This window comes from Ranitomeya variabilis, chromosome 5, assembly GCF_051348905.1.
Source record: "Ranitomeya variabilis isolate aRanVar5 chromosome 5, aRanVar5.hap1, whole genome shotgun sequence".
In the NCBI taxonomy this organism is placed as follows: domain Eukaryota; kingdom Metazoa; phylum Chordata; class Amphibia; order Anura; family Dendrobatidae; genus Ranitomeya; species Ranitomeya variabilis.
In genome coordinates, this window is record NC_135236.1 from 226064188 (window position 1) to 226077014 (window position 12827).

Consider the following 12827-nt stretch of genomic DNA (forward strand, 5'->3'; position numbering starts at 1 on the left):
CCTTACACAACTCATCAAGGTGAAGGGGCTACCTTAGAAATTTACATGCCCATGTAGATGAACTAGGAGGGTTTCTTCTATTGATAGATTTTCTTTAACAATGGTAAGGAGATACTGGGAGTTCTTGTTAACAGTCATCGTCAGACTGCATCAGGTTCGTGTACAGTTGAAGCTTTGACTTCTGGTAGTGTGAGGGGAGAGTATAGAGGAAAAAAGTATGAAGGGACTGAATGGGGGAATGTGAGGGGACAGTCTGGGAGAAAAAACTGTGAGGGAACACTATGAGGTGGAGTGTGGAGGGATAGTATGGGGGGGAAAAATGTGACATCTTTAGGTGACATCTTATTTGATTGGAGTAGCTCTCTTTTCTTCTCCATCTTCTCCAGATGCCATGATGAAATTTCAAGTCCTCCATAGCTCGTCTCTACAGACTTACATGTTTTCTATTTCTCTACTCTGCACCACATGGTGGCCTTAAAAATAACATTGTCATTATAATGCACCTGAATAAAAATATCTTCACTAAGCTGTGCCCCTAAATAATTAATTACGGTACACCTCACTAAACTGTCTGTACAAAATATAACTGCCACACTGCCCTCTTATGGTACATGATCTCCACACTGTCCTCTGTTATAAAATATTGCCTCTTCACTGTCTGCCTTTTTAAACTGTAACCAAAATGGTCTGCCTTTATAAGCTATAATTACCACACTGTTAACATTTTTTTAGCTATAATGGCTGCACTGTCAGCCATGATTAGTCAAAACTGTCACACTGTCTGCCTTGAACAGCTGTAACTGCCACATTGTCCCTATCTTAACGTTACCCCACCATGCTGCTACCATTTTATATTGGGTCTCCTGTTCATACTGTCCCCTCACACTGTATCCTCCTATAATGGCCAGTCTCTTTATTGTGCTTTCTTCTCACACTCCATACTGTCCTCGCTTGCTGTGTCCTCATACTGTCCTCCCACACTGTCTCCCACACATCCATGTCTTTATACTGTGCCCCTTCACACTTTTTCACAATACTGTACCCTCACACTTTCCCTCCAATAATGTCCCCAGCCCTAACATTTCCTCTCATACTGTTACATCAAACTTTCCCCCTATAGTGTGTACTACATTACCGCCAATATTCCATGTTGTCTCCACAGTTTTCTACCTATACTCTTCCCTCACACTTTGGTCCCATACTGTCCCCTCACATGCTCCCCCATATACTGTCTCCTCACACTTTCTCCCCCTTACACTTCTGTCCCCATACTGTTCCCTCATACTTTACTATACTGTCCACTCAAACTTTTCTCCCTCTACTGTTCCCTTATACTTTCCCTCCATTCTGTCCCCTCACATTCACTCTGCCATACTGTCCCCTCATAGTGTTCTCCATCCATATTGTCCCTTTACATTTTGGTCCCATACCAACCCTTCACATTCCACCCCATACTGTTCCCTCACACTTTTATCACTCAAACTGTCCCATCATACTCCTCCCCATACATTTTCCTCACATTTTTCTCCTCTATACTGTTCCTTCATCCTCCTGGAAGTGCCAGCAGTTGAACTTTCAATAGTACACCTGTCTCATAGATGCAAGTTCAACTGAATGCAGAGAGCTTGCCTTTGTAAGTAATGAATTGACCAAATTTAACTTCTCAGTCTTCTACACCTAGATAATGAATGAAGTGATGCAGTTGCTCCCAAATACTACCATAGACATCAGTAAGGAAAAAAGATGGCAAAAACATCAAAGGACTAATCAATACTGTATTTCCTTTATCCAATGAAGAAATGTTTAATCTTTACAAATTCAGTATAGTAGGAAGATTAAACAATCATATTTATAATCATGAATGTAGCCTCCAGACTACGAGAAAAACTCCGGTGTAAAAAGTCCAAGTGTTCGCTGACACTGAGGGAATGAAGACAAAGAGGCAGAAACGCAGTCAGACAATACGGATATCTGCACGTGCCGAATTTGTAAAGATGAAATCTTTCTTCATTGGATAAAGGAAATATTGATTAGTCCTTTGATGTTTTTTGGCATCTTTTTTAGAGCTTGCCTTTTACATGTTTTCTGAGACAGCTGTAACTTTTAAACCTGGCTCAAAGAACAGAAAAATCTTACTCCCAGGAGGTGAAAAATTGTAGGCTCATGGGAGACACCTCAGACTACTACAATAGGCTGTGCTTGGAGCAACTGCAGTGCCTGACTCCCAGTTACAAGCTGGCCGGGTAGTGTGGCATGCACTCTTTCCTTGCGAGTTCCGAGGTGCTGGTGAAGTGGGATGGCAATCTCCCATCATAGAGTAATGTTCAATCACTGCACACTCTTGATAGATGCTTGTGAGAATTTTATTGTACAGATACAGATGCAGCAATAACACAATTCAGGTGCAGGGATAGAGAAAATGGTGAAGTGACAAGTACATAACGTTTCGACCCTCACAGGGTCTTATTCATATAGTTGCTGTTGGCAAGCTTCACTGAACGGTATAAAGGATATTTTGTTTGCAAATGACACCTGGATCCAGGGGAAGTCCGGCGCACCTGCAGCCTATAATCCAAGGTTCTTGTCACCTCACCATTTTCTCTATCCTTGCACCTGAATTGTGTTATTGCTGCATCTGTATCTGTACAATAAAATTCTCACAAGCATCTATCAAGAGTGTGAGGTGATTGAACATTACTCCCAGTTACAACCTGGCATTATCATATTGAAAAATGGATTGTGGGACACTTTGGAGATATGACCCTAACACTGGTACCATGACCAAATCAATATAAAGCTAAGCAGTTATTCTACCTGGAATGTAGACTAGAGTAGTCTGGCTGCAGTACATTATTCCATACTACACCATACTCCTGGGATCGAGACCATTGTGACGTTACTTCGTGAAGACATTCCATTCTTTGTAGATGGAACACTTGCAAAATACTTATTTTCCCTACTGGATATGGTCTGCAGAGCACTGATTTAGGACTAATATTACCATTATGGTTACTCTATTGTGGTAATATCAGTCTTAGTACAGATGTTTTAGTTATAGCAACACTCTTAGCTATATATATATTAAATATGTGTATGGCGTATAGTGTTACTGTATTAAAATACTTGTCTATCACCACTTTCCCTGGGATTCAACACCGTTCTGCTCAGTGACGTTACCGCAATTTTGACTAGCCAGCTAATTCTACATGTTACCTGGAATTGACTTTTACAATGGAAGCCAATGGAGACTCGTTCTGACGCTCCTTAGACTTACATTGTAAAAGACACTTTTGGTTCGCGCACAGACTTCCCCGGCTAGTTGCAATTGTGGAAGGGTCATTGAGAAGCGGAGCAGACTGGTGCTGGATCCAGAGTCGGGGGTGGTAGGCGCGTACCGTGTTTTATGGACTATAAGTTGCACCCCAAATTTTGAGGAGGAAAATAGGAAAAGAAAATTAATAAAATGGTGGTGCGCGTTATAGTTCGATTCTACTGTGGCTTACTGGAGGGTGGGCGGTGGCATTGGACCGAGGTCACAGGAGGCAGAGTCACAGTTGCAGGAAGCCAGTGGTGACAGGAGTGGGGCGAGCCTGCAGGCTCTGTGCTGGGAAGATGGAGTATCCCGGCGGTCTGATGCTGTGGGCACTGGGAATTCACAAAATGTCGGCGGTGAGCGGTTTAGCTTTCCCATTGATTACCACGCGGTGGGCTTCGTGACAATGGCCACCAGAGGTGGCGCATGTGTAGATTGAGATCTCAGGAGTGGACATCTCGTCTAACAACATTTTATTGCCCCACTCCAGTCATCGCCCGCTTACTGCAGCAGTGACCCGGCATCCTGTCTCCCTGCTCCACTGCACTCGGTAAGCTACATTCGGATTATAAGACCCACCCCCATTTTCCTTCTAAATTTTGGGGAAAAAAGTGTGTCTTATAATCCAAAAAATATGGTATATTAAGACACTCCCACTACGCTACATGCATATGAAGCACCCGCTAGGACCGTGGGGTACTCGGGATGGGTCTGACAGTTCTTAAGGGAGTGGTCATGGCAGCAGTGACCCGGTCCGTGGCCCTGGGTGTCCAGTAAAATTAATGAAAGGGGAATAAAGTTTATAGGGGATTTATTTGTGACGCCACCCATGGTGCTCAGCAATAGGGAAATGGCCGACGCTGCGGTTCAGGCTCACTTGGGCAGATGGTGACGCAGCAGAGATGTTTCAGCTCTCCACAGGTAGAGCTAGGCCCCAGGGTAGTTAAAGAGTTAAAGTTAATGTTGGAGAATGTTGTGATGCTGGGCAGGTGACACAGTAATAATTCAGGGGACACAGCAGGGTGCAGTTTCAACACTTTACTCACAGTTCTTATATGCAGTCTCCAGCCGAGTGCTGTGTCCTCCGGGTCTGTGGTCCAGCCAGCTCTCAGGTAATTTGGGGTCCACTTTGCCAGAACCCCCTTCTTATGTTTCTTCCCTGGCCGTCTCACTGTGCTGGCTTCCACCTCTTCTGCCCAGCGCCTTCACACACAGTGTCCCAAGCCAGCAGCCTCCGATCTTGTTGGGCGATGTCCCTTGGGTCCCCTTGATCTTATATGGCCACTACTATTCAAAAGTTTAGGGTCACTTAGAAATTTCCTTATTTTTGAAAGAAAAGCACAGTTTTTCCCCAATGAAGCTAACATTAAATGATTCAGAAATACACTCTATACATTGTTAATGTAGTAAATGACTATTCTAGCTGCAAAGTCTGGTTTGTAATGCAATATCTTCATAGGTGTAGGTGTATAAAGGCCCATTTCCAAAAACCATCACTCCAGTGTTCTTATGGTACTTTGTGTTTGCTAACTGTGTAAGAGGGCTAATGGATGGTTAGAAAACCCTTGAAAACTCTTGTGCAATTATGTTAGCACAGCTGAAAACAGTTTGGCTGATTAGAGAAGCTATAAACCTGACGTTCCTTTGAGCTAGTTGAGAATCTGGAGCATTATATTTGTTGGCTCCATTAAAGTCTCAAAATGGCCAGAAAAAAAGAACTTTCATGTGAAACTCAACAGTCTATTCTTGTTCTTATAAACGAAGGCTATTCCATGCGAGAAATTGCCAAGAAAGTGAAGATTTCCTACAAAGCTGTGTACTACTCCCTTTAGAGGAGAGCACAAAAAGGCTCTAACAAAGTAGAAAGAGAAGTGGGAGGCCCTGCTGCACAACTGAGCAACAAGACAATAATAAATAATAATAATCTTTATATAGCGCTAACATATTCCGCAGTGCTTTACAGTTTGCAGACATTATCATCGCTGTCCCCAATGGGGCTCACAACACAATCTAAATTCCCTATCAGTATGTCTTTAGAATGTGGGAGGAAACCGGAGTGCCCGGAGGAAACCCACGCAAACACAGAGAGATCATACAAACTCTTTGCAGATGTTGTCCTTGGTGGGGCTTGAGCCCAGGACTCCAGCGCTGCAAGGCTGCAGTGCTATCCACCGTGCTGCCAGTACATTAGAGTCTGTAGTTTGAAAAATCGACACCTCACAGGTCCTCAACTGGCAGCTTCATTGGATAGTACATGCAAAACGCCAGTGTCAACGTCTACAGTGAAGTGGCGACTCCGGGATGCTGGCCTTCAGGGCAGAGTAGCAAAGAAAAAGCCATATCTGAGACTGGCTAATAAAAGGAAAAGATTAATATAGGCAAAAGAACACAGACATTGGACAGAGGAAGATTGGAAAAGAGTGTTATGGACAGTCCAATCCAAGTTGGAGGTGTTTGGATCACACAGAAGAACATTTGTGAGATGCAGAACAATTGAAAAGATGCTGGAAGATGGTGGAGGTAATGTGCTGGCCTGGGGTTGCTTTGGTGGTGGTAAAGTGGGAGATTTGAACAAGGTAAAAGGGATTTTGAATAAGGAAGGCTATCACTCCATTTTGCAATGTCATGCCATACTCTGTGGACAGCGCTTGATTGGGGCCAATTTCATCCTACAACAGGACAATGACCCAAAGCACACATCAAAATTATGCAAAATCTATTTAGGGAAGAAGCAGGCTGCTGGTATTCTATCTGTAATGGAGTGGCCAGTGCAGTCACCAAATCTCAATGCCACTGAGCTGTTGTGGGAGCAGCTTGACCTTATGGTACGCAAAAAGTGCCCATCAAGCCAAACCAACTTATGGGCGGTGCTTCTGGAAGCATGGGGTCATATTTCTCCAGATTACCTCAGCAAATTAGCTGCTAGAATGCCAAAGGTCTGCAATGCTGTAATTGCTGCAAAGGGAGCATTCTATGACGGAAGCAAAGATTGAAGGAGAAAATTATTATTTCAAATAAAAATCTTTTTTTTTAACCTTGTCAATGTCTGGACTAGATTTTTAATTCATTTGGCTACTCATTTGATTAATAAAAGTGTCAGATATCATGGAAAACACAAAATTGTCTGGGTGACTCTAAACTTTTGAACGGTAGTGTATGTGTGGTTGTGGCTGTGGCACATACAATTACCACAGCCTCCAGTTTGCTAGCTGAGCCTTGTAGTTCTCCACTAGACTGGGACCGATCCCCTACTGCGACCTTGTCCCTCCACCCAACTATGGTCGGCGTGAATACGGGCACCAAGGATGGATTCCTCACTACCCGTGCCCCTAGGACCCCTTCTCTCTCTTCTTTCTGTCAGGAGCTTCTCTCTATCTTCCTTGTTCTCTCTCTCTGTCCTCTGGTGCTGGGACGAGCTCCTCACTGCTCAAGTCCCCTGCTGCAATTCCCTCTGCCTCTCACTGTTCACTGATTGACTAACTCCTCCCTCTAGTTTCCATGACAACTCCTCACAACTTCCACTCTCTCAACTCACACCCTCTAACTAGTTCCCTCCAGGCCTATAGAGGTCTAGTGTTGGATGCTAGTGTGTGGGTCCTGGGTAGTGTCCCCTCCTTACCCGAGAGCGGAGTACCACACCTCTGGCTGAGGTGCAGTAGCTCTGTGGCGACTGGACCCTCAGGGGCCAGGGGTGTCACATATATATGCACACATTGAATAGGGTAATTCAAGTAATAGCAACCTCAATCTGAGGAAGGCGATGGAGGCAGAATGGGCCTGTGTGCTTTTAAATGCCAAGGTTGAATTTTAGTCACAGTCCGTCCCTGTATCTAGCTGTATATAAAGTACTGACTTGTGAAGGGATTAGAATACAGAGCTCAAAATTTTCTTAGCTGGAACTGTTAGAAAGATGAAGGAATCCTATCTTGGGAGCAATATATAACTTCACAAGTATAGAACATTAATTGAATATAACAGTAGGATGTTACTCTCTAAACACATTTTCATTTTCATTTTAGGATGAAAAAAATCAAGTTTTAACAACGAATATATGGCTACAAATGGTAAGATATTATGTTTCTTCCAATATTCCAATATTTAATATAAAGATGTGAGGTCTTTCTGGATCTTATAAGCTGAATGTGCAATGACTCTATATTAAAATGAAGTTTGGCTCAATAGTTAGAGTAAATACTTCATGACAGGAAAAAAAATGACAAATGCTTATTGAATTTATTATATCCTCAATGGTATCCAGTGACTGGTGTTTGTAAGGAAAATTGTGTTTTATCAGTAGTACTTTAAAATATATGCATGTGTATATAGCTTTATTAATAAAAACTCACACATACTATTATTACAAACCTATCCCTGTAACATTTCTAATAATAAGAATTCTACAAGCATTGCAGCCGTTTTTTGCAATTCAATTTATATGGAGATGAGAAAAATGTTTGCTAAAATGCATTCCAGTTTTCAGAATATTTAGCAAACCGTAAGACAGTAACCTTTTCTGTAATAACATGTTGGTACATACAGTGGCATAGGTCAATATCATTGTTGGCTATCTACCATCAGAATCTTTTCTGGACCTTGGCACTGGTGTTCTTGGCATCAGCCATTGCACAATTAATGCTGGTGTAAATAAGTATTGCTATGTTATGATGATTGTTTTCTCCTCTTGGAGTTTACATATAAGACCTACTTGCTTATACCATACATAATGTGTCAAAAGGGTCATACTTGTCCATCAAAGAACCAAAGTGAAATCTGGCAAATACAGAGTCTGACAAAATAATGGTATCAATATCCAGCAGAAGACGATCCCATCTGAAGGTGACTTGGAAACTAATCATTTGCCAATGGGGTTTCCATCTTTTGAGTTGATTCACAAATTATAACCTATTAGCACACATAATTTTTATGTCTTGTGTGTGGAACTATAATAAACTTTTCAATGCAATTAAAAGTGAATGTGTGCATGTTCTGTATTGAATAATTTTCTTTGTTGAGGCAAAGGAGCCGTAGCTGGTTTCATGTTAAGTGTCAGCAGAACCTCTGCATAGTCATAGACATCATACATGAATTTGAAGTTACACAATACATATATACAGTACATGTAAAAGTTTTAGGCCAGTGTAGGGCTCCCACCAGGATTTTCAGGACCCCATACTGAAACATTTTTTTGGCCCCCTTGAGACTCTACTCAAGCTTTACTCCAACTCCGCTTACAACCCTCTGTCCTTCCACAGACCCACTGTCTGCTCATGGAAAAAGTCTTCTACACCACGTCCTCACCAATAACACATAATTTCCTATCTAACACCAGATCATATACATAGCCATCAGCTTTTGTTTTGGCCAATAGATTTTTTTAAGCTGCCAACATGACAAGGTAGACTCTTTTGGCCAGGCCCTACTCTACTCTAACCTATTAAACATTTGCTAAAATATCCTGTACTTTTTTAGGTATATTTTTATTTATATTTCTTTAAGGGAATGTCTCGCATTCATTTTTTAAAATTAACAATAATACCACATACATGGGACAAATACTATGACACCATGACCAGACCACATATTACCACCACATAGTGACTGAATAATACCACATACAAGGGACAAATACTGTGACACTGTGACTGGACCACATATTACCATCACATAGTGACTGAATAAAACCACATAACAAGGCACAAACTGTCACACCATGACCACACCACATATAACCACCATATAGTGACAGAATAATACAATAAAAAAGGGGCAAATACTGACACACCATGACCAGACCACATATTACCACCACATAGCTACCGAATAATACCACATACAAGGTACAAATATCGCCACACCATGACCAGATCACATATCACCACCACATAGTGATGGAATAATACTACATACAAGGGACAAAGACCGCCACACAATGACCAGACCACATATCACAACCTCATAGCGACCGAGTACTACAATACTGATCATTAATAAAAAAACACAATTCTAATATTACCATAAGTGCCAATATACACAAGAGCTCTGTACATAGAATACAGTGTATAGTGTCAGTCTACAGGTAATACAATGATCATCTGTGACATTATACATAGGAGCTTTGTACATAGTACACAGTGTATAGTGTCAGGAGTGTCAGTGTACAGGTAATATAGGGATCACCAGTGACTTTCTGTACAGGAGCTCTGTATATAGTGTCAGTATAAAAGTAATACAGGGATCATTGGTGATATTATACACAGCAGTTCTGTATATAATATACAATGTATACTGTCAGTGTACAAGTAACAAAGTGACTCACAGGTAAGGTCTCTAGTTGAAGTCCTTCATCTTCATCCAGCACATACCACCATCACTTTTTCCAGCTGGGACTCGTCTTTGCAGAAAATAACACAGTTATCTAGAGCACATTCCCCACCCTCTACTGAAAACAGTATCCTCAAAAATAAGATATCACAGCAGTAATAATATCCCATAATTAGCACCTACAGTAATAAGGTCCTACATCCTGCTCCCATATGTACCCCATTCTGGCCCCAACATGTCTCATTCCTGGTCCAATGTCTCTCCATCCTGGCCCTATGTCTCTCCATCATGTCCCCTATGTCTCTCTATCCTGGCCCCCATGTCCCTTGAACCTGGCCCCTATTTCTCTCCCTTCTGGCCTCCATGTCTCCTCATTCTGCACCCATGTTTCTCCATTCTGCCCCATCTCTCTCCATTCTGCCCCATCTCTCTCCATTCTTCCCCATGTATCTCCATCCTGCCCCATGTCTCTCCATACTGCCCATATGTCTCTCCATACTGCCCACATGTCTCTCCATACTGCCCACATCTCTCCACAGTATCCCCATGTCTCTCCACAGTGTCCCCTTGTCTCTCCACTGTGTCCCCATATCTCTCCACAGTGCCCTCATGTCTCTATATACTGCCCCATGTCTTTCCACACTGCCCTCATGTCTCTGCACAATGCCCCATGTCTCTCCACACTACCCCCATGTCACTCCACACTGTCGCCATGTCTCTCCACACTACCCCCATGTCACTCCACACTGCCTCCATGTCTTCCCATCCTTCCTCCATGTCTCTCCACAGCGTCCCCATGTCCTTCTACTGTGTCCCCTTGTCTCTCCACTGTGTCCCCATATCGCTCCACAGTGCCCCAATGTCTCTCCACACTGCCCTCATGTCTCTCCACACTGCACTCATGTCTCTCCACACTGCCCCTATGTCTCCCCAAACTACCCCCATGTCTCTCCATACTGTTATGATCTGGTGGCCTAGGAGCAGCATGGACGAGCTCTGGAGTAGGTGGCCTCTATACTGACCGCAGACCCTGAACTTAACACCGCAACTATAAGTAGCCGTGGGATGTTCCTGTCACTCCCTCGACACCTCGTCACAGCCGGAGGACTAATTACCCCTAAAGAAAGAAACAGGAAAACTATCTTGCCTCAGAGAAAATCCCCAAAGGAAAGACAGCCCCCCACAAATATTGACTGTGAGAGGAGAGGGAAATTACAAACGCAGACTGAAAACAGAATTTAGCAAAGGAGGCCACGCTACCTAGAAAGAAAAGACAGGACAGAGTACTGTGCGGTCAGTATTAAAATACCACAAAAATCCACCACAGAGAATACAAAAATCTCTACACCTAACTAAAGGCATGGAGGGTAACTCTGCGACTCCAGAGCTTCCAGCTTGGCTGAATAAATCTTTACACAGACAAAGCTGGACAAGAAAAAACATAGCAATTCACTGAACTATAAAGTCCACCGCATGTGGACTGCAAAAACAAAGCCAGGACTTATCTTTGATGATTTGGACAATCCAGCAGGAGAAACCAAGCAGAGATGTGAATCCTCCAGAAAAACAATGGACAACTGGCACTCACTAAAGGGTGAAGCCAGACTAAATAGCCCCGTCCAAAGTGGAAGCACCTGATGACTGCTGTGAAGGACAAACAGCAGCACTACCACTTATAACCACCGGAGGGAGCCCAAGAGCAGAACCCACAACAGAATTCACAACAGTACCCCCCCCTTGAGGAGGGGTCACCGAACCCTCACCAGAGCCCCCAGGCCGATCCAGACGAGCCAAATGGAAGGCACGAACCAAATCGTCAGCATGAACATCGGAGGCAACAACCCAAGAATTATCCTCCTGGCCATAACCCTTCCACTTGACAAGATACTGAAGCCTCCGTCTTGAAAAACGAGAATCCAAGATCTTCTCCACAACATACTCCAACTCCCCATCAATCAACACTGGGGCAGGAGGATCAACAGAGGGAACCACGGGCACCACATATTTCCGCAACAAAGATCTATGAAAAACATTATGGATGGAAAAAGAGGCTGGAAGGGCCAAACAAAAAGACACTGGATTGATAATCTCAGAAATCCTATAAGGACCAATAAACCGAGGCTTGAACTTCGGGGAAGAAACCTTCATAGGAACATGACGAGAAGACAACCAGACCAAATCCCCAACCCGAAGCCGGGAACCCACACGCCGATGATGGTTGGCAAAACACTGAGCCTCCTCCTGAGACAACACCAAATTGTCCACAACATGAGCCCAAATCTGCTGCAACCTGTCAACCACAGAGTCCACCCCAGGACAATCAGAAGACTCAACCTGCCCCGAAGAAAAACGAGGATGAAACCCAGAATTACAAAAGAATGGTGAAACCAAGGTAGCCGAACTAGCCCGATTATTAAGGGCAAACTCGGCCAATGGCAAGAAAGCCACCCAATCATCCTGATCGGCAGACACAAAGCATCTCAAATAAGTTTCCAAAGTCTGGTTAGTTCGCTCGGTTTGGCCGTTTGTCTGAGGATGAAATGCGGAAGAAAAAGACAAATCAATGCCCAGCTTAGCACAAAAGGACCGCCAAAACCTAGAAACAAACTGGGAACCTCTATCGGACACAATATTCTCCGGAATGCCATGCAAACGAACCACATGCTGAAAAAACAACGGAACCAACTCAGAAGAGGAAGGCAATTTAGGCAAAGGTACCAAATGAACCATCTTAGAAAACCGGTCGCAGACCACCAAGATAACAGACATCCTCTGGGAAACAGGAAGATCCGAAATAAAATCCATAGAAATATGCGTCCAAGGCCTCTCAGGGACCGGCAAAGGCAAAAGCAACCCACTAGCGCGGGAACAGCAAGGCTTGGCCCGCGCACAAGTCCCACAGGACTGCACAAAAGAACGCACATCCCGTGACAAAGAAGGCCACCAAAAGGACCTACTAACCAAATCTCTGGTACCAAAAATCCCAGGATGGCCAGCCAACACAGAACAGTGAACCTCAGAAATCACTTTACTAGTCCATCTGTCAGGAACAAACAGTTTCCCCGCTGGACAGCGATCAGGTTTATCAGCCTGAAACTCCTGAAGAACCCGTCGCAAATCAGGGGAGATGGCAGAAAGAATCACCCCCTCCTTCAGAATACCAACCGGCTCAAGAATCCCAGGGGAATCAGGC

General features: G+C 43.6%; 1 protein-coding gene across 1 annotated transcript in view; it reads left to right on the forward strand.

Annotated features, from left to right (window-relative positions):
• Nucleotides 1–12827, forward strand: part of CHRNA7 (cholinergic receptor nicotinic alpha 7 subunit) — a 510896-nt gene that overhangs the window by 266372 nt on the left and 231697 nt on the right. Inside the window, exon 3 of the mRNA XM_077263866.1 lies at nt 7333–7377. Coding sequence (XP_077119981.1) covers nt 7333–7377 — 45 coding nt within the window. The remainder of the gene's footprint in view (nt 1–7332; nt 7378–12827) is intronic.